This window comes from Ptychodera flava, chromosome 5 (assembly GCF_041260155.1).
Source record: "Ptychodera flava strain L36383 chromosome 5, AS_Pfla_20210202, whole genome shotgun sequence".
Lineage (NCBI taxonomy): Eukaryota > Metazoa > Hemichordata > Enteropneusta > Ptychoderidae > Ptychodera > Ptychodera flava.
This window is the reverse complement of record NC_091932.1, coordinates 24,899,915-24,927,510: the sequence shown is the minus strand read 5'-3', so window position 1 is coordinate 24,927,510 and position 27,596 is coordinate 24,899,915. Positions and strand designations below refer to the sequence as shown.

Genomic DNA, 27,596 nt, shown 5'->3' with positions numbered 1-27,596 from the left:
TTTGTCTAACTATACAATTAATCGAATAAGTGGTCACGTTTCATTGAAATTAAACATATAACTCGGTAATTATGCATACCACTGTCCGTAATTTTCACGATTTATTATTATCAGTTAGGACGAGAGATGTAGCCGTAGAGGCGTACGTCGCAACATGCTCCGGATACGACGATGCTGAAGTTAGACTCGCTTTCGGATTCGGTTTCGGATTCAGTTTCGGATTCGGTTTCGGATTCGAGTGACTGAAAGACATTTTATATTTTCAGATGATTTTGTTATACTGTGGAATACTTTATTTTTACTTGGAATATATTTTCGTTACTTTCGCTGGACCTTTTTTTCAGCTAAAATAAAATCCAATCAGACTAGATGAAGTGAGAATAAGATCACAGTGAAACAATGAAAACCTGTTTTCAGGTAACATAAATTCATGTGAAAATAAAATAGTCCACAGTACTTTCGCATCCAAAGATAGTACTTGTCGTCAAGAACAAGTTTTTAATGGATTTTCTGTCGGCATACGGTATGTAGTATATATTTCACAGCATAAATTGTGTGCATATATTCACAATAAAAATGGTTAAAAAATAGACATTACAGAAAACTTCAATACACTTTAATTCGAAATTGAAAGGAAATGTCGAGAGCAAGGAAAACATCTATAATTTAATTTGTTTATATTTATATGTCACAATATGTATCACATGGTGTAATGCTAATGAGTTGTATTAATTTGTGGTTTTGATTGATGTTGTTCTATATAGATTTCATTTTGAATATATTATACTTAACTCCCAGAACTCCCTAAACTATCAGTTTAATAAAGATTGCATTGAACGCATTTCTTTGTATTGTGCATACTACTGTTAGCTTGAATAGTCCAAACTGCATTATGTCCATAATTGCTCATAAGTTGTAAATTTTGACTAATTTTTAAGCAGTTTTGTCTGGTCTAATCATGCATACAGTTTTTTGCACTACTGCCTAGAGTGTTTTGTTTTTTAAACTGTATAAATTATGATTATGTGCGAAACATTTATATCATGAAATACATGCTACATGTGCAGTAAGGTGATCTAGTTAAAATATCTCCTTGTGTACGACTAGTTATCATATCCTTCGAAAATATAATAACATAAGCTGGAAATATAAAACTATTCTCAGTTATTCGAAACCGAAACCGAATCCGAAACTGAATCCGACGTTACTGGCCATGTGGCGGCGCTGTGATACAGCTGGTTGATCACTTCCAGGTCCGAACTTCGAACATAACACTCACAACCCAAACCTCAATCCCCTCCTGAAGAGTTTAATAATACTTTGCGTGCATGGAAGGATATCGGCTTGCCTTGGCATGGAGAGTGGAAGAGACAGCTCAACCCTTGCTATACTCGATACTACAGGGCTGCTACTAGTCTTAGGTGTCCATTGACAAATGTTTGGTTGACGGTATCTCTGGATCCCCCATGAAAAGGAGCAACGTACATGTAAGTTAACAATGCAGGAACCAGCCCTATGTACAATGTTGAGTGTTCCCGGCGTTATATGGCCTCCGACCACAGCTGTATAACGCCGGGAACACAGAGCATTGAACGCAGAGCTATGTAGGAACTGGATAGGTGCGTGCAAAAGCTGTATCATTGCACAAGATTTTGTCAAAAGAATAAACTGGCATTTAGCATTACGCATTAGGGGTAGACTTGGTTAAAGTCTGTGATTTGTGAATGTTTGAGTAGGATGCAATGTTGATTTTTGTTCTGCTTTCATGTGAAATGCGTGAGTGGGGTGAACGCTATCCCCGGAATCACAGAAACTACCTCATTACTACGCAGACCCTAAGGTAACGCGTTCAATCGCTAGGGAAACCTGGCCTGGCATGCAGTGCCTGGAGTTGCTAGCTCTCTATGTATACTACACCGGCAACTCCAGGCACCCTGGACTGCCGAACTCCAAATAGATTTGTATTAAATACGAGAGACAGAATACAGAAACTGTTACAAATGATTTTATTTTTAAAAATTCACCGACTTGAACCAAGTCTACATTAGGGGTGCAGGCCCGGGGGGGTGGGGGGGGGTGGTACTTGCTCTGAGAAGTGGTAGGGTGTGTGGCCGCACGTAAAAACCCGGGGCCCATTTTAGACCTAAAATCTCGTTATTTTAGGACCCCATTTTAGACCTTATGACTTTTGACCCAGGTCAAAAGTCATAATGTCAAAATTTGCAAAAACATAATCGGGTAAAAAGTAAGCATTTGCATGACCGAGTTACCGGCAAAGCCTACCACAATATTGTCTCTTTGATGGTTCCCTGCCACAGAAATAGATATCAATACTTATTAAGTGCAGCTCAGAACCCTGCTAGTGAGACGGGAACTGACAGTTGGAATTTGTTCTAGTGTAGCACTCAAAATCGACCCCATTTTAGACCCTGGTTTACTGGGAATTGATACCCCCATTTTAGACCAAGTTGCTGAAATACCCAACCCATTGGGCGGCACGTATACATATTGGCAAGTAATGGAAGTGACCCCCCCCCCAGGTGCAGGGTGGACTTTTTGCTACTCTGATTGGGGAGGGCGGGGGGTCTGGAAGATTTTGAAAAAAAAAAATCCAAGAGGCCACAGTTAAAAAATATCCAGTGAAGGATCAAAAGGGCTTGACAGCAGACATGAAGTAGAAATAACGCACCGACAGATGCTGTCAGTCATTACTTTTCATTATTTTTGGCGCCCCCATCTGGTGATCTTTATAATAACTTTCAATCATTTTTATGGCACCCAATTCTCATTTCATCCTTTTATTTTAGCACATATTTGAGTTATGCCCTGTTATGATTAATTTTCACTAACACCTTGGCTATTATTGTAATGTACATGTATTCTCTGCTGCACAAGCATTTGCTTTCAAATGGATCGAGCTTCTAAAATCTCTTAATATGCTTATTTAATGAATTATTTTGGCGTTCAAAGTATGTTACAGGATACACATGTTGATTTCCAAAAGGAAGCTGAATTCCAACATAGAAAGCCAGTGTCACATTGACTTTCTACCCATGTATCACAAAAACATTAGAAATCCCAAGCACTTCTGTAGCATATGCATATGCAGAAGCTGCATTTTTAGCTCATATTTGGTTTTGTATATAATACCAAAAAGCGCTTATATGATGAGTCGGTGGCGTCTGTATGTCTGTATGTATGTATGTATGTATGTGGGTATGTATGTGCGGATGTATGTCCGTCACACACAAAGGCTCCCATACCGCCAAAGCTACCATCTCAGTATTTGGTGTACAGGTAGATGCAGGGGTTGAGATGTGAATTTGTTCAAATGAACATGTCAGTGTCAAAAATGTGCAAATGAGGTAAGAAAAAGGGAAATCCTGCAAATGTGCAGGAGTAGTGGCATGCCAGTGACTGAACAGGCTAGGCTTGAGTCATTTCCTGTCATTGTTTATGAACTGTTACATATTAACAGACCTGCTCAAACCATAGACAGTAGAGGGGGGGGGGAAGACTCTCTATACTCAAACTAAGAGGGGCTAGCTGTGTCTGCTATGTAGATTGCTAAAGTTAATTGACCTCTAGTACCCAAAGTTTCAGACCTTATTTACTTTTGTCATTCTTTTTTTTCCGGTTTAAATATTTCTTGTTGTTTTTCTGGTTGTACTGTGCAGAAATCATTGTCATAACATCAACGTAGAATTTTCCTCCACTGAACAGATAGAAACAACATTTATCGTTGATCTTTGGTACCCATACTGGTATATACCAATTCTGATCAAATTTGAGCGACACCGTATAATTGCGGTATTTTTATTTCTTGGCGTCTACAAAGAATGCTGAAAAAAGCTTCCTGAAAAAAGCTGCAGCATCAAATAGAAATATTTTCTAATAGGTTATTCTCTTGTCTCTGTTAAGGTAATAGTTGGAAATGTTTTTATGTCTAATATGATTCTTCATGTTAACCGTGTGTTTAAAACACACAAAATGGCCACTAAATGACTCCTTTTAATGTGTAATAATTAACATTTTCTGTATCTGAGGAGGGAACACACCTCCCCCATAACTTCCCCCGATTAAGTGGATTAATGATTGTGAAATTCCAGTACTTCTCTTTGCATTGTGCAGTCTTTTCAAATCATTTAGTGGGGTTGTGCCACATATCTTCAGCCAACTATGTTGAATAAACTTTATCGCCAAACAGTCACAGTGATTGTGGGTTTTTACAGATTTCGTCAACAAGGACTTTGTTTTTCGTCCTCCATCAGTAATCTTGCTGCTGTACCGGTTGCTTCTATTCTCTTAGCGACGTTCCAGCATTCTGAAGCAGATGGTGTTTGCCTATATAGTTATATGTCAACTTTTTTACTGCTGTAAATTTCTTTCCCAGCTGGCTTTTATCATGTCATGTAAAGAAAACTTCCATCTTAACAAAAAGAACATACAATATTGGCATTTGAGTATGTGTGAAAAAAGAAAAACATCTTCTATGACGGGAAGTAAATGAATTCCAACAGTTAAAAAAATAATTCTGAGTGAAGCAGGGAGAAAAAAATAATGTGTGTGTATGCAAGTTAGTCAATCTTCCAGACCCCTTCCCCCGAATATCAAATGGTCCAACTCTGACGATTCACAAGATTGATAAATAAGTCAAGGAACAAATTGTTGCATAAGTTATTTACAAAATCTTTAGTTAAGATCAAACCTCAACTGTTTTTATCCATATTTTCAAAACCGTAGAAGTAAACATAATGAATAGTATATGCAAAAATCCTTAGTGCAGTATTAAATCAGAGCCCCTTCTGATTTTATACATGTACTTGTTATCGAGAATAAATGACTTCCAGTCAGTGGCTATTGGCCTGTGGATGACTGAATTTGTACATGGAAGGCTGATGCCTGTTTCTCATTCACCCATCACAATATCCAAAACCAAGTATCGAAAGTTGTGCACCATAAAGCTTATAGCTAGGTGGTAAACTTGTGCAGATAATCTTGCTAGTAATTGTATTTTGAAATTTTCTGTCTGTAAATATGTAGTTTTGTATATGTACACTTAAATATTAATGTGTTTGCACTATGCCATTTTGACCTTATGCAAATGTGATTCGTTTAACATCACCCATTGAGTTTCTTGATAACTTCAGATACCCTATCAATCTTATTGATCAGGTCTTATGATACATGTCCTTTTTAAGTAGTGATTCACAAACGTGTACATTTCTGTGAGGCAAACTTGACCAAGTTGAATGGCTGCATACATTCTTTCACATGTTCCCTTGAAATGTTTTTTCCCTGACCTTCAGACCTTTGGTGGTCTTCACTGATTTCTACAATCATACATACTGTATATGTATCTTTGAAACTCATCAAAAGAGACAAGGTGACACAAAATATAAAGGCGAAGATTTTTCTTCTGTATTTATAGCGACGAAACACTTGAAAGCATAATTTTGAAGCACAGTTTGAATAATAGCCTTAGGTCTGTCAAATTTACTGCATGCTGACGTGAAGTTTGGCGTTTGTGGATTTTTGAAAATGCAAAATTTAAATTTGTCATGACAAAAAGAGTAAACGTCAAATTGTAGGTGTACCAGCAGTCGTAATTGGGTGCAGTTTTTAGCTCCCATAGCCATATGTATATATGGCAATGGAAGCTATTCTTATAGGCTAGGGAAATGTCTGTATGTATGTATGTCTGTATGTCTGTATGTCTGTATGTCTGTGTGTCTGTATGTCTGTATGTCTGTATGTCTGTATGTCTGTATGTCTGTCCGTCAACATCAAAAACTCCAAAACCGCTGTACATTTCATCTTGATATTTGGTGTGTACATGGATGATGGGCTGTAGATGAGATTTTGTTCAAACGAAGTTGTCATTGCCAAAAATATGCAAATTAAGTGAAAAAATGTAAAAACAGTCAAAATTGAAAAAACTCAATAACCACTGAGCAGATTACATGAAAAATTAGCATGTAAGTACTTTGGACTGACATGAAATGATTGTGCACATCTTGGGTCAGTATCTTGGACTTGCTATTTTTCATGAATTTTTTTGTAATTTTCTCCCATTTTTGGTCAAAAAATCTCCTGCTCTGAAACCACAAGTCCGATTGATTTGAAACTTGGTATGGAAGTGCATAGGAGTGACCTTTCCCAAGTTTGGGCAAATCGAGGTGACATTTGCATATTTTTAGTTTACAATTCCATAGACTCCCATGTATAAGGCAGATCTCCATAGACTCCCATGTATAAGGCCACGAAAAATAAAAATTTAGTTTCTCATTGTATTCATATTGCAAAAAGGATGCAGTGACACAATTTTTAGTCCCCACGGATGAAGTCCAGTGAGCTTATAGATTGGGTCATGTCCGTCTGTTCGTCCATCCGTGAGTCCATCCGTTCATGCAGATATCTCGGATATTTTGACAAAATGTCATGTGACATTGATGACCTTTGATCTCAAATATACATATTTGTCCATAACTCAGTAACCTCAGTAAACACAAGTGCTACCACCCTTCATATATGGTATGATGGGACAGCTTATGACGCCACATATTGTACCTCATTAATTATGCACATATCTAATTTTGAGCGAGCCAATAGAGCTAGAGGTCTGATTTTTGGTATATAGGGATAACTTAGCAAAACAATTTTTTTGACAAAATGTCACGTGACCTCGGTGACCTTTGACCTCAAATATACATATTTGTCCATAACTCAGTAACCACAAGTGCTACACCCTTCATGTATGGTATGATGGGACAGCTTATGACGTCACATATTGTACCTCATTAATTATGTGCATATCTAATTTTGAGCGAGCCAATAGAGCTAGAGGTCTGATTTTTGGTATATAGGGATAACTTAGCAAAACAATTTTTTGACAAAATGTCACATGACCTCGGTGACCTTTGACCTCAAATATACATATTTGGCCATAACTCAGTAACCACAAGTGCTACAGCCTTCATGTATGGTATGATGGGACACCTTATGACGCCACATATTGTACCTCATTAATTATGTGCATATCTAATTTTGAGCGAGCCAATAGAGCTAGAGGTCTGATTTTTGGTATAAAGGGATAACTTATCAATACAATTTTTTTGACAAAATGTCACGTGACCTCGGTGACCTTTGACCTCAAATATACATATTTTTCCATAACTCGGTAACCACAAGTGCTACACCCTTCATGTATGGTATGATGGGACACCTTATGACGCCACATATTGTACCTCAATAATTATGCGCATATATCATTCTGAACGAGCCAATAGAGCTGGATGTCTGATTTTTGGTATATAGGGATAACTATAGGAGAGAAATTTTTTGACCAAATGTCATGTGACCTCGATGACCTTTTACCTAAAATATATGTTTATGTCAATAAATAAGTAGCCACAAGTGCTATGTCCTTTGTATTTAGTAGGATGGGAGACCTTATGACAACACACGCTTTACCTCATTAATTATGTACACATCTAATTCTGGGCAAGCAAATAGAGCTAGAGATCTGATTTTAGCTCCCATAGCCATATGTATATATGGCAATGGAAGCTATTCTTATAGGCTAGGGAAATGTCTGTATGTATGTATGTCTGTATGTCTGTATGTCTGTGTGTCTGTATGTCTGTATGTCTGTCCGTCAACATCAAAAACTCCAAAAACCGCTGTACATTTCATCTTGATATTTGGTGTGTACATGGATGATGGGCTGTAGATGAGATTTTGTTCAAATGAAGTTGTCATTGCCAAAAATATGCAAATTAGTGAAAAAATGTAAAAACAGTCAAAATTGAAAAAACTCAACCACTGAGCAGATTACATGAAAAATTAGCATGTAAGTACTTTGGGCTGACATGAAATGATTGTGCACATCTTGGGTCAGTATCTTGGACTTGCTATTTTTCATGAATTTTTTTGTAATTTTCTCCCATTTTTGGTCAAAAAATCTCCTGCTCTGAAACCACAAGTCCGATTGATTTGAAACTTGGTATGGAAGTGCATAGGAGTGACCTTTCCCAAATTTGGGCAAATCGTGGTGAAATTTGCATATTTTTAGTTTACACGTCTATAGACTCCCATGTATAAGGCAGATCTCCATAGACTCCCATGTATAAGGCCACGAAAATAAAATTTAGTTTCTCATCGTATTCATATTGCAAAAAGGATGCAGTGACACAATTTTTAGTCCCCACGGATGAAGTCCAGTGAGCTTATAGATTGGGTCATGTCCGTCTGTTCGTCCATCCGTGAGTCCATCCGTTCACGCAGATATCTGGGATATTTTGACAAAATGTCATGTGACCTTGATGACCTTTGATCTCAAATATACATATTTGTCCATAACTCAGTAACCACAAGTGCTACCACCCTTCATATATGGTATGATGGGACAGCTTGTGACGCCACATATTGTACCTCATTAATTATGCACATATCTAATTTTGAGTGAGCCAATAGAGCTAGAGGTCTGATTTTTGGTATATAGGGATAACTTAGCAAAACAATTTTTTTGACAAAATGTCACGTGACCTTGGTGACCTTTGACCTCAAATATACATATTTGTCCATAACTCAGTAACCACAAGTGCTACAGCCTTCATGTATGGTATGATGGGACACCTTATGACGCCACATATTGTACCTCATTAATTATGCGCATATTTAATTTTGAGCGAGCCAATAGAGCTTGAGGTCTGATTTTTGGTATATAGGGATAACTTAGCAAAACAATTTTTTTGACAAAATGTCACGTGACCTCGGTGACCTTTGACCTCAAATATACATATTTGTCCATAACTCAGTAACAACAAGTGCTACAGCCTTCATGTATAGTCCATGAGCCAGACCCCCAAATTGGTCGATTGGTACCATTTGGGTGGGCAAATTCCCCCATACATTTTCTGAAAGCCCGAAATCTGAACTTTCCGAAAATCTTTGGTGGACATGTCTCAGAAGTAGCTTTCTGTCTCAAAAGTTGTTGTTATGGCAACCATACTAAAATCTTAAAAGTTAAGAATACTATACAAAACTGACTATTTAGTGAACAGCAAAAGATATTTACATGATTTCATGACACATACTGGTACCTCACATTATGGCCTTTCAGTTGACCCCATGACCTTGAACATTCTGGGTCAAGGTCAATAGGTCATGCCCATAACATCTCAGAATTTCTGTAAAATCAAGCATTTTTCACAAATACTTTTCTGCTACGTTTACATAACATATAATAGAAACTCAAAAACTTGCTCAACAATAGCCACAGATGTGTGCTCTTTGAAATTAGTATGTTTTGTATCAGGTATGATGTCGTTAGTGAGTAATTACCAAGGCAACCATATGTGTGTTTTCAGTTATGCATGTAGCCTATGAGCCAGACCCCAAATTTTGTCAATTTGCTTCCATTTGACTCGAGTGGGGAACAAAGCCGCCTTTTAAACCTGAAAATCTGAATTTTGAGAAAATCTTCATTGGACAGTTTGCTGAATACGCTTTCAGTGTAATTTTGTTGTAGTGGAATGAGCATTCATAAGCATTAAAATTAAGCATACTATGTAAAATAGGTTATCAAATACACGACAAAAGATATTGATTGATTTAAGGATGCATATCAATAGTTCGCATTGCTTCTTAATTGACCCCATGACCTTTAAATTTGTAGGTCAAGGTCAATAGGCATTGCCTTCAGCACTTAGAAATTGTTTGTGGGATTTTGTTGCAAATAGCTTTGCAACATTTTTATCAAACCAAAAAGTACAAACATGAAAACCTAGTTAGCTATAACAGCTAATGCGGTCTCTTTAAAATACTAGTGTTTTTTATCATATACCTTGTTGACAGGGCGGCAATCACCATAGCAACTATCAATGCATTTTCAGATACAGTAATAGAACATTCGACATACCTTTGCATGTATATTAATGGTTATAAAATCATAACTTTTGTGTGCTAAGTACACAGTAATGTCAACTAAAGTCATATCGACAGTAAAAGAGGTCAAAAGGCAAATATACGTAAGTGAGTTTGATTGTTTAAAAACAAAATTTGGCAAAGTTTTATGTCTTTGTTTTCATGATTGAAGTAACATGTTCACTTATCAAAAATGAGTATCTGTGTCGGACCAACGTAGTTTGTGGGAGATGATTCTAAGCTTGTCAACGAGTAGACAAGTAGTCTGATCTCAAGAGATACCGATATACCATAACTTTTTTCCGGTTTCATGTTGAGCTACCCTGTATCTCCAGATAAATGCTTTTGGTTGTTATTTTCCACTGGGGCGGAGCTTAGGTCACATGGGAAAAGCTTTAACAAGAGCCTAGCAGCCGATAGACTTCTGCTGTTATGTATTGCTTAAAAATAAAAAAGGTCAGGTTTTGTTTGTAAATAAACTTTGTAATACTGATACATCTGCTTATGTTGATTTTAGGAACACTGAAGAAGGACATCCTTGCAAATGCATGTATTACTATTATATAATAATGGGCTCTTGTTTTTCATCTCTACCATAAATATGCAAGTATTAGCAAAATTTGAGAAACTGAAGTAATACCTAGGAACCTTTCAAGATAATTGTGAGAAAATTGTGTTTTTTCAAACAAAAACGAAAACAGGCCCAAAAATTTCAAGTACGAAACTTTTCTTCTCAACTTGAATAAACCTCACTCAGGTTGTCCCTAGGAACCCACATAACACATTTCAAAGTTGATAAAAAGGAAGAAATGCCCCAAAATACAAATATGTAAATTTCACCATGATTTGAACAAATCTAACTGAACTCAGCCAAATGAGTTGCATACCAGTATTGAAAGCAATTAGACCAGCAGTTTCAGAGAATAAAACAATTGTTGATAGATGACGGATGACGACGGACAATCCACCTATCTGATATGCTCCACGTCACTGACAGCGGAGGTAAAAACTGCGTAACCACCTTAATTCCTGAAAAATGATCGCTGTGTCGTGAATATCTTGGTCCAGTTAGTTGCGCTGATTTAATGACTGTCGGTTTCAATGTTACACATGTTGCTACAGCAAGTAGAATTGCAACTTCAGTTCGCCTTTTTTAGCTATTATAGACTATAGTCTATAGAAGCTATTGGGATGGGTATCCGTCCGGCGTCCGTCGTCAGTCTGTATGTATGTATGTATGTATGTATGTATGTATGTATGTATGTATGTATGTATGTATGTCCGTTTGTGAGGCGTCCGTCCACTCAAATATCTTGAGAACCGCAGTACTTACTGATTTGATACTTGTTGTGTAGATGAAAAATATGATTTTGAGAAACTATTTTTTTTAATTTTTTGATAATGTTGAAAATAGGCAAATTAATGCCAAAAAAGGCGTTTTGGTAAAAAATCTTCTTCTTCATAACCGCTGGTCAGACAGCTTTGTTATTTGGTATACAGGTCCCTAGGGACAACCCAACTTAGATTTGTTCAAATTGTGATGAAATATGCAAATGTGTATTTTTAAGGAATTTTTTTGTCATTTTTGGTCAAATTTGACTCACATTGTATGTAATTCTTGTACTGTGTAAACCCTATCATCACCCAGAAAAAATAATTAATATGATTTTAAATAATTGAATAATCATCAAAGCCAAAATAATTTTAGTGTAGAATTATCAGAAAGTTCAACTTTTTTGACAGTCCATAGTGAAATGCTTACCATCTTAGAGGATTAAAACATGTAAAGGCAACTTTCCTGAATCCCAACTTTGACATATTCTGAACCGTCATTTATTGTGCCCTGTATGTTATCTCAAAGAAATTGCTCGTAATAGTTTGTCATGATAGGGTGGTCAAATAAATAGAGATAGAGAAAGTTCTAATCTTCACGTATGGTTGACTTGCTGAGGATAAAATAAAATTACTTTTTGAGGAAAAAATAGAGTGGTCAAAGTGATAGGGTTTTTATGGTAAAGCTTGGCTGTAAGATTCCTCATGTGCTATTTATAGCAATTATGCAATCTGTGTAAACAGTGCAATGAAAGTGTAACATGATTCCTTATAATGCTTTTGATGACCTTGAACTTCTTAAGTTTCAAACATTTGCCTCTTCAGTGTGCTTTCTCTGAGTAGGTACAGTCTCAACTTATTCAACAGAACTTACTTACAATGTTAATTTGAAAGTTAAAATGTGGTTGGTTAGGATGAAAGATTAAGTTAAGATTCTTTATAACCTGACAGATATGCTGTATTTTTATGACGTAAAGCTTGATTTAAGCAAGTCTTGTTTACTTTAAATAGAATGTAATTAACTCTCGTTTATTAGCTACTATAGACTAATATAGTATGTACCATATGTACATGTATGTATGTATGTATGTATGTATGTATGTATGTATGTATGTATGTATGTCCGTTTGTGAGGCGTCCGTCCACTCAAATATCTTGAGAACTGCAGTACTTACTGATTTGATATTTGTTTGTGGATAAAATATATGATTTTGAGAAACTTTTTTATTAATTTTTTGATATTGTTGAAAATATGCAAATTAGCACCAAAAAAGGCGTTTTTGGTAAAAAATCTTCTTCATAACCACTGGTCAGACAGCTTTGTTATTTGGTATACAGGTCCCTTGGGATAACCCAACTTAGATTTGTTCAAATTGTGATGAAATATGCAAATCTGTATTTTTACAGAATTTTTTTTCCCATTTTTGGTCAGGCCATCCTGAAATGAGCTATCAAAGATATCCACCTTCTTCATCAATACATGTGTCACAAGAGGTTATTCTCTACATAACACAGCAGAGCTCTGTCAACTGTTGAGTCGCTTGTTTTTCAAAACCGCTGGTCAGACAGCTTTAATATTTGGTTTACAGTCCCTAGGATGACCTCAGTGAGATAATTTCATACAGTTAGGAAATACTTATTTTGTATCCATGTCTATAGTAGCTTCAGGGACTTTGGCCCTATGTTTGAATCTATCTATTCGCCTTTTGTTGAAATAGACATCAAATCAGGTCCAATAATCGTTATCATTCAAGGTAACTAAGAAAGTTACCAGGTCCAAGGAACATATTGAAAATGACAAAGGCAATGGGGTCATCTTGAACCACAAGATAGTGGTGGTACCAGGTGTCCGGAATGGGTAAGCATACCCTGCCAGCTAGCCGCACCCGTCAAGATTGACCCAAAGCGACAAATCCATTGTTATATGGTGAATTCACCAAATTACTTTTGAAAGTTTTGAATTTTGTCTAGGCATTTACAATACACATATCATGCGCATATAATATCCGAGTAATTAAGTAACAAAGAAATCATCAACATACAAAATAATTCAGCTTCATGCGATATTTCTCATAAAACTGGAAAAGTGAGTTGTGTAAGTAATAAAATCAAACATCTTGAAATTAAACTTCACTAGTACTCCAAGGGAATACTATTTATTTGTTGTACATCCTATTGGTTTTGTGGTCATAAAATAACTTATTTTTTCAGACATGGAATTCACTTAACCTTTGGTGATTAAAATACAATTAGTCACCTCCTAAATAATCTTTAATTTAATATATATTTCATAAAGTAAAAAAGATTAAGTGGCATTTCTTTTTTCACGCAATATGATTGTCTCGATTGAGTTTGTGACAAATTTTGTTAAATCTAATGTATTGGATGTTTCAGAGGATGTTTATCAAAACAAGCGGGCGAAAAATGTGCAAATATTAGGTCCACGTATCATTTAAGGTGCTATGGCTCACATCTTAATAAGCTCGGGGAACTCAATTTTTGGAAAGGTTTGTTCAAAGCAACCAAAATAAGCAAATTTGAAACTGTATTACATATTGTATAATCTAGACCGCGGAGAAAAAGTGTTCCCACAAGAAAACACTTAGTAGACTTGAATGTGAAAATTCAGTTCAATCTACTATTAACTGCAATCTGAGTCTAGGGTGTCACAAAGGGATGCTACAAATGTAAATACTGGAGTCTATCAGAAAAAGATGTATAATTTGTGAAAGAACAAAATATGTAATAAGGGGCTAAACACGAGAACCCCTACATCAAGCAGTAGACTTGAGGCCAAACATAAGTCTTTGGGAAAATGCTGTAGAAAGGATGATGGCTATAACGTCTAGGGGTATTGTAGCAGCAGAAGCACACTGCCACCGCAGCTGCTATACAGTACCCGACAGAACTAACGCAACAAAAGGCAAGCCTCGGGCAGGCCACAGGCTTGCCCCAGGCCAGCTCAGGCTCACATAGGCTTGCCTGGGTCTGCTACAAAAACCCTTGATTTTACTGAATGCACAGTCTGAGCTTGTGTTTGATAGCTGGCATACCTTTACCAACATTACCTTGTCGTGATTGGCGACAGCAGCTGGAAAATTTGTCGTAGCTTATGCTTCGTTGTTATAATATTCGACAAATATTCGATATAATGGCTAATATGAACACATCTTGTAAGACTGAAGGACAGCCAGGGGCGTAAACAAGTGACAAGATGGAGTTCAGTTCAGATACAGCGCTGTGATGGAGATACTTGTAGAGTTCAGTAATTTTTCCCCACATAAATGAAAATTGGTCAAGGAAAGAATATTGGTCAAGGAAAGAGCCGATACCGTGCAACAAAATATTTGGAAAATGGAATTCGATTGTATGGTCGTAAATGTCCAGAGTCGTTCATTGCCGTCCACACGACGTTAGGTCGTTATCGTTCAGCTGTCAGTGAATCTGATTCCGCTGGAGCCATTCACGTCTTCCAAACCCGTCGAATATGTTCCGACGAAGATTCGGCCAAGAAGAAAATATTTCCTTCCTTCGCTATATATGCCGTTTTACGTTTCTGTCAAGTTTTCTTTTAAAAAGTACGCCGAAGTTTTCTTTTTTTGTTCTTTAAAATGTATGGACAGGCATTATTTCTCATCTCAAAATAGTATATGTCCCAGGACAATAGTTAAAAAAAACACCCTCCTGTCTTTATTTTTGGGCACATTACTAACGCTAGGATTTTTTTCCAGAATCTGAATAGCAGAACTATTTTGTTCAGAGTTTTCCAATGACTTCTGACAGCAGGGCGTGACATCTGGCCACATTTTAGGTAACAGAAAAAATTGTGTAGCCTGTCCATTTACCACTCAGGCTTCCGTTAGGAGATGAAGCCATGCAAGTGGTTCTGAAAGTTTATTTTTAATTTACTAAACAACAGACATCAAAACAGGTCCAATAATCATTATCATTCAAGGTAACTGAGAAATTTACCAGGTCCAAGGGATATATCAAAAAATGACAAAAGCAATGGGGTAATCTTGAACCACGAAATACTTTTGGTACCACTTGTCCGGAATGGGTACGCGTACCCTGCCAGCTAGCTGCCCCCATCAAAATTGACCCAAAGCGACAAATCTAATACAACGTTACAGAAATTTGATAAGTATCTGATAAACATTACGTCGATGCGCAGTTAGTTTGTTCAAGCGTTTGGTTGACAGTTGATGTCTTGATATCGATGATATACCGTAATGCGTTGATATGCAGTCAGCAACAGGCTGCCCTGGTTACATTGTCCGCTGGTTCCGTAAAATTAGATATAAATGTCTAAACCTTCGCCAATTTCAAAATTAAGACTTTCTACAGCTGAGTAGTATACACACGCAGATCTAGATCGCTTAAATTTGATAATTTTCTCTTAATACATTTTCTTCAGCATTCCCTTGTCTTACTTGTTCGGCGTCGATTTTCATGATGAGTGTCCATTTTTAGTAATCCGCGTTAAGTACCCGAGGAGCCTATACATGTAATTATAGGAAATACGTCGATCCGAAAACCACCGGCGCAACTGGGGCAGCAACGGGTTGTCTGATGAATCTGATTAAAATCAGATGTAGGGTACGCCGACGCCTATACGGTATTCTGCTGCTGTTACCTCACAGCACCAGAATACCGTTTAGATGTCTGATGACCTCTTTAAGGTGGTGTGGCATGAAAAATGTGATTTTGGGCAATTTTCACCTTTTTACATAAATCAGTACGTCATATACTACCACCTTGTGAGGATTGCCTTTACATGCATGCTTTGCGTGCAAACTATCAGACTGCTGTCTGGAAAGGAAGCCTTGCTTGTCATCCATATATACTAAATTTTCATGAAGGGCATGGTTGGGTTATTGAAGACCGTCGTTTGTCAATCAAATCGATAAGGGGCATACCAGGGTTGTTGGAGTTTGAGGCATGTAAATGTTCAAAATAGTGCAAATTTCCGCCATGTCAATGTCTGGTAAACGGAATAAGGTATACTCCGGTATATATAATCTCCTGACATATGGAAATATTGTTGAGTTTGAAGAACAGCTAGGTTACTGATGATGATGATGATGATGATGATGATGGAGAAGAAAATAATAATGAGGATCAATGTAAAGATTGTTACCTAGATATTACTACTTTCTTATGAAATGCTTTATAGTGTGTTATAGTGGTGGTTGACTAATGTACGTAAGAATTACTGGTACTGTATTTTGATAAAACCCATGCCAGGGAAAACGTAGAGGATCATAGAAAGTCAAAATAACATTGGTCGTTGGTCATTTGTAATTAGTAAGTTAACGATGAACGTTAATATGTTTGTTTTATTTAGTGCTATTTACTTTTGATCAAGCGGTTCAAAACAGTAGTTTTATTATTAGCTCTATCAGACACATTTCATTTTGTTATCTTTCGTGATATATTTACGGCTGATGTCCAGCAGCATTAAAAACTTATTTCTGACTGGTCTATTTCTTTGTTAGATCAGGTGCGGGCCACGCATATAAAGGTATAAGTACTGAGGCTCAGTACGTTGTTCAAATTGTCACGTTAAAGTTCAGATGTCATGTCACTAATGATTTTTCATTTACGTAAACGTTCGAAAAACATTAAAATGACACATGTTTGTTTACAGTAGTATGAAATTCTGAAGATGTACATTATTGGCCGATACGTATAGCTATAGCTAATAGCTGTAGGCTGTTAGCTAAATATAAGCTTGTTGATATTGCTTATCATTGATAATTATGATGTTTAATACAAACTGGTGCCATAAAATACTCTTTCCGTGTAAAAACATATATGTAACACCATAATCACCATTTTATTCTATGTTTAACCTTGTTCTTTCATTGACCTTGACCTTGGTTTGGAAAGAGCATCAGACAATGTGGTCAAATTTAATACCGGTAGAAGCCACATGTATCGTTTATCAAAGACAAGAGTGCACCTTGCTTGAAAATGTCAAAAAGTGCACAACAAAAGAGACACTATTTCTTTGTATAGCACCTGAAATGTAAACTTTCCATGTTTTGAACTTTGACCTCATTTGGTCATGTACGCCTGACCTTGACTTTAAGGTCACATCTTGAGTGAAAGTTAGAATGTGTAACATATCCTATTTATGTTATCAATTTTGGTATGAACATTTTCATAAAGCAGGATATTCACTTTTGTATACAATTGTACTTTCTAAATAATTCAGATGTTTGTTTCTATGGCAACGGTTTTCACCCATTACTAAGCTACCAAAACTTTTCAGAAAATTCAGAGTTTCAACTTTCAAAAATATATAAGGTGTGAGATTGCCCTCTGCTTGCCCCAAATAGTACCAATTGACCATAGTTAGGGCCTGGCTCATAGAGTACATGTTTAACTGAAAACACACTGATGGTTGCCTTGGTAATTACTCACTACCAACAACATCCCTGATATATAACATACTAATTTTCAAAGAGCACATATCTGTGGCTATGTCTGAACAAGTTTTTGAGTTTCTATCATATTTTATGTTAATGTAGCAGAAAAGTATTTATGAAAAATGCTCTATTTTATCGAAATTCTGAGATGTTATGGGCATGACCTATTGACCTTGACCCAGAATGTTCAAGGTCATGGGTCAATTGAAAGGCCATGATGTGAGGTACCAGTGTCTGTCTTGAAATCACGTAAATATCTTTTACCGTTCCCTAGAAAATCAGTTTTATCTAAAATTCTTAGCTTTTAAGATTGTAAGTATTGTTGCCATGACAACGAATTTTGAGACAGAAAGCTACTTCTGCGACCTGTCCACCAAAGATTTTCAGAAAGTTCAGATTTTGGGCTTTCAGAAAATGTATGGTGGAATTTGCCCACCCAAATGGTACCAATAACCTATCTGGCTCATGGACTAGTAGGGTATGATGGGACACCTTATGACGCCACATATTGTACCTCATTAATTATGCGCATATCTAATTTTGAGCGATCCAATAGAGCTAGAGGTCTGATTTTTGGTATATAGGGATAACTTAGCAATACAATTTTTTTGACAAAATGTCATGTGACCTCGGTGACCTTTGACCTCAAATCTACACATTTGTCCATAACTCAGTAACCACAAGTGCTACAGCCTTCATGTATGGTATGATGGGACACCTTATGACGCCACATATTGTACCTCATTAATTATGTGCATATCTAATTTTGAGCGAGCCAATAGAGCTAGAGGTCTGATTTTTGGTATATAGGGATACTTAGCAATACATTTTTTTGACAAAATGTCACGTGACCTCGGTGACCTTTGACCTCAAATATACATATTTGTTCATAACTCAGTAACCACAAGTGCTACAGCCTTCATGTATGGTATGATGGGACACCTTATGACGCCACATATTGTACCTCATTAATTATGCACATATCTAATTTTGAGCGAGCCAATAGAGCTAGAGGTCTGATTTTTGGTATATAGGGATAACTTAGCAAAACATTTTTTTGACAAAATGTCACGTGACCTCGGTGACCTTTGACCTCAAATATACATATTTTTCCATAACTTGGTAACCACAAGTGCTACACCCTTCATGTTTGGTATGATTGGACACCTTATGACGCCACATACTGTACCTCAATAATTATGCGCATATCTCATTCTGAGCGAGCCAATAGAGCTGGATGTCTGATTTTTGGTATATAGGGATAACTATAGGAGAGAAATTTTTTGACCAAATGTCATGTGACCTCGATGACCTTTTACCTAAAATATATGTTTATGTCAATAAATAAGTAACCACAAGTGCTATGTCCTTTGTATTTAGTAGGATGGAAGACCTTATGACAACACACGCTTTACCTCATTAATTATGTACACATCTAATTCTGGGCAAGCGAATAGAGCTAGAGATCTGATTTTTTGGCATATAGGGATTAATTAGCAATATAATTTTTTTTTCAAAATGTCATGTGACCTCGATGACCTTTGACCTTGATTATACATATATATGCATATTTCAGTAACCACAAGTTCTATACCCTCCAATTTTGATAGGATATTAGACCTTAAGATGTCACATCTTGTACCTCATTTATAATGCGCATATGTATTTCTTGGCTGGCCAATACTGCTAGAGGTCTGATCTTTTTTCCCGATTTAGAACCATAACTTAGACATGCCTCATGTGTTTCAAATTGGGAACAACGACATAGACCTATGTGCCCATAGATCTCAACATATACACTTTAGTGATACTTCTTAATGACCACATTTTCCTGCCCATCAAGACTAATACTCCTATTACAAGTGGGGACTATGTCATTGTAAATGACTTGTTGAGTTAATGGTTGTATCACAGTATTCGATATATCTAATTCTGTATTTTTTCCATTTTATATTCTGAATAATTACATTAAACATATTTCACTGTCTCCAGTACATTTCATTTAAGTATTTTCACTTCATGCACTTTATCCCTTTCACACATGTTCAAATATCTGACCAGAGAACAAACACTAAATAGTCCAGGATGGGAGCTACAGTGTCATTGACGCTATTTTTTGGCATATAGGGATTAATTAGGAATATAATTTTTTTTTTTTGAAAATGTCATGTGACCTTGATGACCTTTGACCTTGATTATACATATATATGCATATTTCAGTAACCACAAGTTCTATACCCTCCAATTTTGATAGGATATTAGACCTTAAGATGTCACATCTTGTACCTCATTTATAATGCGCATATGTATTTCTTGGCTGGCCAATACTGCTAGAGGTCTGATCTTTTTTCCCGATTTAGAACTATAACTTAGACATGCCTCATGTGTTTCAAATTGGGAACAACCACATAGACCTATGTGCCCATAGATCTCAACATATACACTCCAGTGATACTTCTTAATGACCACATTTTCCTGCCCCATCAAGACTAATACTCCTATTACAAGTGGGGACTATGTCATTGTAAATGACTTGTTGGGTTAATGGTTGTATCACAGTATTCGATATATCTAATTCTGTATTTTTTCCATTTTATATTCTGAATAATTACATTAAACATATTTCACTGTACATTTCATTTAAGTATTTTCACTTCATGCACTTTATCCCTTTCACACATGTTCAAATATCTGACCAGAGAACAAACACTAAATAGTCCAGGATGGGAGCTACAGTGTCATTGACGCTATTTTTGATTTTATGTGTAATATGTGCACGACACTATACTGTTGCCAAGAATTCCAAATGAAAATTGATTTTGTATACTTAATCAATGACAATTAATGTTACACTGGGTAACTTTTATGTGGAGGTCAGAGTGTGAGAATGGGGAAACCAGATATTTGAATCTTGGGATATCAGGTCTTAGAATATTAATGTTTCAAAGTTCAAATATAGTGACAGACTGGCAATTCCCATTTTGACTCAGTAATGCTCAGTTGACTGTGCCTAGGCATTTTTGTAACATTGACCACAATGTTTGTTTTGTAGGTTGAGAATGATCTATAATGCTGTGTGGTTGACAGTTGTTGCATTTCTATGGGGAGCCACAAACCCTCTCATCAAACAAGGAAGTGCTGGAATTGATAAGATCCAGAAATCCAATGCAGTCTGGCAGTTTGTGGCAGAGATTACATTTCTTGCAACGAATTGGAAGGTAAGCCATGATGAACCTATCTAGTGTATATATACACCAAGAATGTGATAAAATATGTCCAAGAATATGATTGGTGTTAATATCAATGCACTGACAGGTGTGGTGCTACTCACCACCAAATCACGTGGTGAATCAGTACAAGCCAGTATGTACATTTCACAATGTCAATATTGAAGTGCATTAATTGCTGTAAAATGTCTTAGCAGCTGTTGCTAATGACATGAAGATGTTATGAGACACGGCAAAACAGTCTGTCACTTTTATACTGAACTTTGAAACTTCAATATTCTAAGATCTGGTATCTCAAGATTTCACATATCCTGTTTTCCATTCTCAGACTCTGACCTCCACATATAATGTATAATGTTACCCAGGTGTGACATAAAAAATTGTCATTGTAAAAGTATACAATATCAATTTTCAGTTGGGATCCTTGGCAACAGTATTATCTCATGTGACACATGTGACAGGCAAAAGTTTGAAAACTGTATGCAATTACAAAACCAACTTTACTGAGTTATAGACTTTCCCCAAGTCTGTGGGTTCTTAAATATCATAACAGAGTAGAATGAAGGAACCAAACTTCAGTAGACATTGCGTTGTTGGTGAGCTTAATGCTATTGCCATACCGGTACATTTGGGGAGCAAGTGAATAACGACAGCGTAAGCCTGAAAATACCAAGCGACTGGCCAGTCTATTGTGCTTGTAGTATATGATGAAAGATATCAAAGGAAGATAGCCAGTGTGAAGACTCACTTTCTTTCTTTCTTTTTCTTGTATGCTTTTAATCTCCGTAGTACATTGTACCGTTTCTCATCAACCAGAGTGGTTCACTAGTTTATTACCTGACTCTGGCATCTGCAGGTTGGTGGAAATTATTTACATTTACTATAGTACTGGTACATACTGAACATATTTTGCTGGTGTAATGGATATAAAAGACAACAAAAGACGTTACACAGTATGTTGAAGATTGACAACTTCCCTTTGTAATGATTTAGCTGACGATGAAATCTCCAAGTCTTCATAAAACTGTTTGCGCTATTTGACCTCTCCAGTGACCCCTTGGTTGCAAATGTAAATGTCAAATGACACCACTCAAATGATGGATTAAAGTGCCATGGACACTCAAGAATCATTGATTAACCTTTCGAGTGCTGTAATTGTTCCCGCAAAAATTTTAGTGCCACATGTTACCAATTTTTATGAATTTTTCTGCAATTTATTGATGATTTTGAAAAAATTTTATGACTGATAAATACCCCAATTTTAATGAAAATAGGAAAAGTAGGAATGAGTTTCAAACAATGATTTGAATGGTTCTGTATGGTACCGGAAGGAAATCTAGCATTTGATAGAACATGTATATATCTAGCATGTAAACAAATATGAAAATTAACTGTACGCTTAACTGGACATTTCAGGAAAGCAAGTTACATCTTTCCACAGTAAAACAAGTAAGACTACAGGCGCCAAAGTGAAATTTTTGGTATAGTACAGGAATATCTAAACATTTGAAAAGATGCATGAGTTTAGCTAGTTTTGTGAATAAACAAATCTGTTTACCATGACCACATTTATATTAATGTTAAAAAGCGTTTATTAAATCACTACCTCAAACTCTTACTGTTGTGAGATCCAGCCTTATTACCTACAATGCATTGCAATATCATGTTGTTTGTCCACTTAGCACAAGACAGATTCTGTTGTATTGCCAGTGTTAAACATATCAAGACAGCACGTATGTTTTTAATGTCTAATGTTTGGCTACAGTAGTTAATTCTTTTTTCCAGCTTTCTTCCTCATCAACTTGCCTGGGTCATTTAAAGGTATAAGCTGGCAGTTGCAGTCTCCAGCAATCTGATATTTCCCACTGTTTGTCTGTGAACTTTCAGAGTATAGTGAGCTTCAAGCTGTATATTTAGACAATTTTCCAGTAAATAATGAAAATCTTGCTCAGTGAAAACATTTGCGCTATTTGTCATCACAGTTTAAACACTGACAAGATACTGACTTTGAAATTTACCCCACAGTCTAAAAGATGAGATTAAAGGGAAAATTGGCTCATTTAGCCCTTTCTTTCCAATGTCTATGTGTGAATGTCCCCATGTCCTATTGAATTGGACAAACCTATGTTGTTGAAAGGGGTAAACCTACAGAAAATATAAAATGTAATACTTTGTGAATGTAAATTTATCTTGCAAACCTTTTTGATGTGCATTCCACTGAATTGGTTTTTCATTGTAAAATACAATATTGGCATTTAGACTTTGTAAAAGTCAGTGTCCCAAGAGGTTTTAAGGAGCAAACTTCAGTGCTAACAAACTCTTATGGTAGTTTTTCGATTCTGATAAGTTCACCAAATTGTCAAATAAACTTTTGTGAATAAAACACGGCATGACATTAATTTACTTTTTTGATTTCCTTTTGAACAGACTTGTCGCATAACAAATTCACTGACATTTATTTTCACTACATTGACTGGAAAAATACTGGGAGAAAAATTGGTAATAAAGGTATGTATTAGTGTACATGTACCTTGGTGTTGTACCTTGTGTTTTCCATGCACACCTTCAGTCACATAATTTAATCCTGTCAGTGTCAATGTCAATTCTGTTGCCTTTATATAATATAATGCCAACATTTTTTTCTTCAAATTTAGACAATTGAGTTCAGATTTTTTCCTAAAGTTTTGGTAAAAACCGCAGCCAATGAAAAGTTAGGTCCATTAGGTAAAATACTATAAAAAATTAAAGAAACTTCATCAAAATTGGTGAAATGTTGCACTGTAATTTTGGAGGGAAAAATTGCGGCGCTCAAAGGGTTACTGTGGTTTTACGACTTATCCGGACACCAAACTTGCTAATTACCCAGCAACTTCGCTGATGATATTGAGACTTTGATCAGTAATTACCAAAGCACTTCGGTAATTCACCTAAAACTTGATACTTGATCTGGCTGCATGAGTGCTCCATGGGGTACACAATGTGTATACAAAGTCACTGATAAGTATCATACTAGTGCCATAAACTAATTTGTGACCAGGGGTTGGCATTCCACTGAACAGCATTCCTCAGTAAGGGGAACACCATTTGATTTCTGGGGGGGGGGGGGTATGGAGGATTTTGAGAAAAAAAAATTGTCGCCAGGTGAGATAGAAGAAAAAAAAATTGATCCTGTCATGGCCTGAGAAAAAAAATTGTCATAACAGACAGAAGTGAAAAAAAAAATTGTCACAATGCACCAGAATAAGCAAAATTTGGAAACCCTATTCTCATGTATTCTTTGCCGGCGCGCCGCTATAGGAGCCACAAATGTTTTTACCACAAGCAATTCTTATGTTTTTTTCCCAGCACTTATGATATAAGCATGCACTACATAGGTCTACTTTACACCTCAGTACACTCAATGTTTTCTTTCCCTTTTCTGACCCAAGAAATCATATTTCAGGATTTCTGTTGCAATATCTCAATGGCATAGGCACTATCTAAAGGGGACTTTTTGACTTCTGTAAATTGTGAAAATTTTAAAACACAAGACAGGAGTCAATAAACTAGTGTTAAAATCAATATATTATTCTCTCAATATAAATGTATTAGGAAGATGTACAAGTTGACAATGAAAAATTGAGGAACAACAAATATAATGAAATACAAGGGAAGGGGGGGTCACTAAAAAATTGAAAACTTCAGGGGGGCGTTACTCAAATTGTTGAGAGGAAGAAGGGGGGCGGGGTTACTCAATTTTTTTTTGGCGAAATAAATTGAAACACATCTCAAATTGCACCATTGCACACATCCATTTCTCAAAATTTTCAATGCGAGAGGGGGACACCCCCTCTCGTGCTCTCCCCCCCCCTTGGGTCTTCAAACAGTTTTACCAGTAAAACAAATTCAAAATACCTATCGGATTGCACTACACTGCACCGTGGCGCACATCAATTTCTCAAAATTTTCACAGGATCTATGACAAAACTGAACTGTTGTGAATTCATCCTTTATTATCACAGAAACATGTTTTCATTTACCTCAGTTCAATGACCATTTTGACAGTTAAACATACCTATTTCATGCTTTTCATTAGAAGCTGGCAGCTGGAGAAATGACACAAGAAGGTCACAGATTTTCCATTCCTGTATATTTATTTATCTTCAGTCTCTGGCAAACAGAACTGTTTTTCACAAATTGTATTGTCATTGTTTGGTTGTTGAATATTGTGACACAAACACTGATCATGCATAAAATGTAAAAAATATTGCAGTGTTCAATGTCATTTTCAAACAGTTTTACCGAGTGCAAAATAACCTGAAACTCCTCTCAGATTGCACCAATAAACACATCAATTTCCCAAACTTCCAATACAAGAGGGGGAAACCCTCTCGTGCTCTCCCCCATTGGGTGTTCTAACAGTTTCACGTAGTAAAAAAATTAAAAAACACCTCTCAGATTGCACCAGACTGCACCATTGCACACATCAATATCTTAAAAATTTCCATGCAAGATAGGGGATTAAGCCCCTGTGACGCTTTCCCCTTAAGCCTCTCGCGTGTTCTCCCCCTGGACTTTCAAATTCTGCCCGGTCAGATATCCTATTGAAAACCCTGTCATAATACCCATCCAAATTAAACAATATACTATATGGTTAGATACTGCGTGTCTCTACTGTTGCTGTATTTTGTAAATTTTACAAATACAAATACATGTATTTGTATTTAACTTTTCCAAGTAGGGGGGGGGGGGATCAGTCAAAATTTCAGAGTTAGAGAGGGGAGTTACTCAAATTCATCATGGTTGACGGGGGGGGGGGGGGGTGTCACTCGAAATTTCTGAGTTTCAGGCCGTAAATAATGACAACGCATCACAAACTTGATGACAAAGAAAAAAAAATTTGCATTGCTACTCCATTTGAAAAAAAAAATTGGTGCAGCTCTGACAGTAGAAAAAAAAAATTGCTGTCACTGTGACAGGAAAAAAAAATTTGCTCCCATACCCATTTCCTCCATACCCCCCCCCAAATCAAATGGTTCTCCCCTAAAACCAACATATGTACATGTGTGCTGTTCATCTGTGCTACATGTAAAACTCAACTACGGAGAGGTAGGAGAGTATAATGGGTCTTTAGAGTTTGTTAAATTACTTTTCAGAGCAGAAAAACTATTACTAACGTTAAAACAAGCTGACATTGGAATTCCTGTTACAGCATTGTGAGGAAAATCCTACATTATCCAGTTTATTTATAAACCTATGACCCTCCATCTCCATCACCTAAATAGAATAGTCCCACTCCATGCATCCGCCATTGGTTTTCCTCTAAAACCTGCAGTTTCATTCATTTGAAGCACTTATCCTTTCATCTGTGAAGAGGTTTTACCGGTGACTATTACAACTTTCACTACCAGTTGTTGTTTTCATAAGATGCAGACCATTTGATACTGAGTACACTGAGTTGCAGGCAATGGAGATGCCACTTCACAACTTACACTGTGCTGTTTTGATCGGCAAAGTACAAGATATCTTTGTTTCACTTTTTTTTCAAGATATGATTCATGTGAAAATTTTACCAAATGTCACTGATGGGATTGTGTTTTCAATTTCATTGATGCAGGGATATGAAATACTGTGTCAGTTTAGATCGGAATCATTGCTGAGTTTTGCTGCTTTTTGGCAATGGTTGTCTATCAGCATAAATGTGATCGGGAATGCCCATTCATGGAGATAGAGAGATTGAAAATCTTTTCTGTATTCTAACTTCCTTTACAATTTTTTCAGGTGTAAGTTGATTTAGGAAAGTGATTGAAAGTTTGAGTGGTGTTCAATAATTGTGCCTAAATCAGCACGAATTGAGCGGAAAAAGTATTTAAGTAGGACTGTTCAATCAGACATGATGTCCATTAAAGTTACAGAAATCTTTTTGGTGCAGTGGGCAGGTTTACTGCGATGCAAGTTGTATTTGTCCTGTGCCATTTTCATCACTTTGTTCAGCAATTTTTTGTATGGGTACACTGTTGAATACTTTGAGTGCAAACTCATGTCTCAAATTGGTTTATGCTATCACTGTTTGCACTGAGATGTCGGCGTCTGTGTTTACACTTTGCCACCCATGGAGTTACTGCAGCCAGATCAAGTATCAAGTTTGAGGTGAATTACCAAAGTGCTTTGGTAATTACTGATCAAAGTCTCAATATCATCAGCGAAGTTGCTGGTAATTAGCAAGTTTGGTGTCCGGATAAGTCGTAAAACCACAGTAAGATGGCAATCATTCTGAGTGACCCCTTAAGCAAATGTGTAGCGTGTCTGAACATTGTACCTTTAACTATTTATTGTCATTATTCAGTCATATACAAATAGCCAATCAGCTATATTTACACAGTAGAATCGGTTTCTCACTCAAGTTGTATAAATAATTAAAATCTACCAATCGGATATGACCTTTGAGCTTATCAGTTGATACAAATTACAAAGTTTGAAATGAAGGTAGCATTCATGACCCCCTCAGTCTGATTTGACCTCACTAACTACACGTACAAAAGGTCAGCCAGGTCACAGAACAATGAATAGGTTTATTGCATGGTCCGCTTCAGTTCCTCATAAAATATAAGTTACTGAAAGGTCAACTGACATGTACCGGTAGGTGTCTGTGGTCATTCAATCTGATACTCGTAATTTTCTGACTTCACTCTGGATT

The 27,596-nt window shown here is 36.5% G+C and overlaps 1 protein-coding gene across 1 annotated transcript; it reads left to right on the top strand.

Moving 5' to 3' along the window:
- The first annotated feature begins 1,216 nt into the window (after positions 1 to 1,216).
- On the top strand, positions 1,217 to 24,274 carry LOC139133595 (transmembrane protein 234 homolog). Its single transcript, XM_070700333.1, has 5 exons — positions 1,217 to 1,487; positions 20,746 to 20,911; positions 21,710 to 21,811; positions 23,348 to 23,428; positions 24,266 to 24,274. Coding segments are annotated over exons 1-5 (360 nt in total). The 5' UTR covers positions 1,217 to 1,485.
- The last annotated feature ends 3,322 nt before the right edge of the window (positions 24,275 to 27,596 follow it).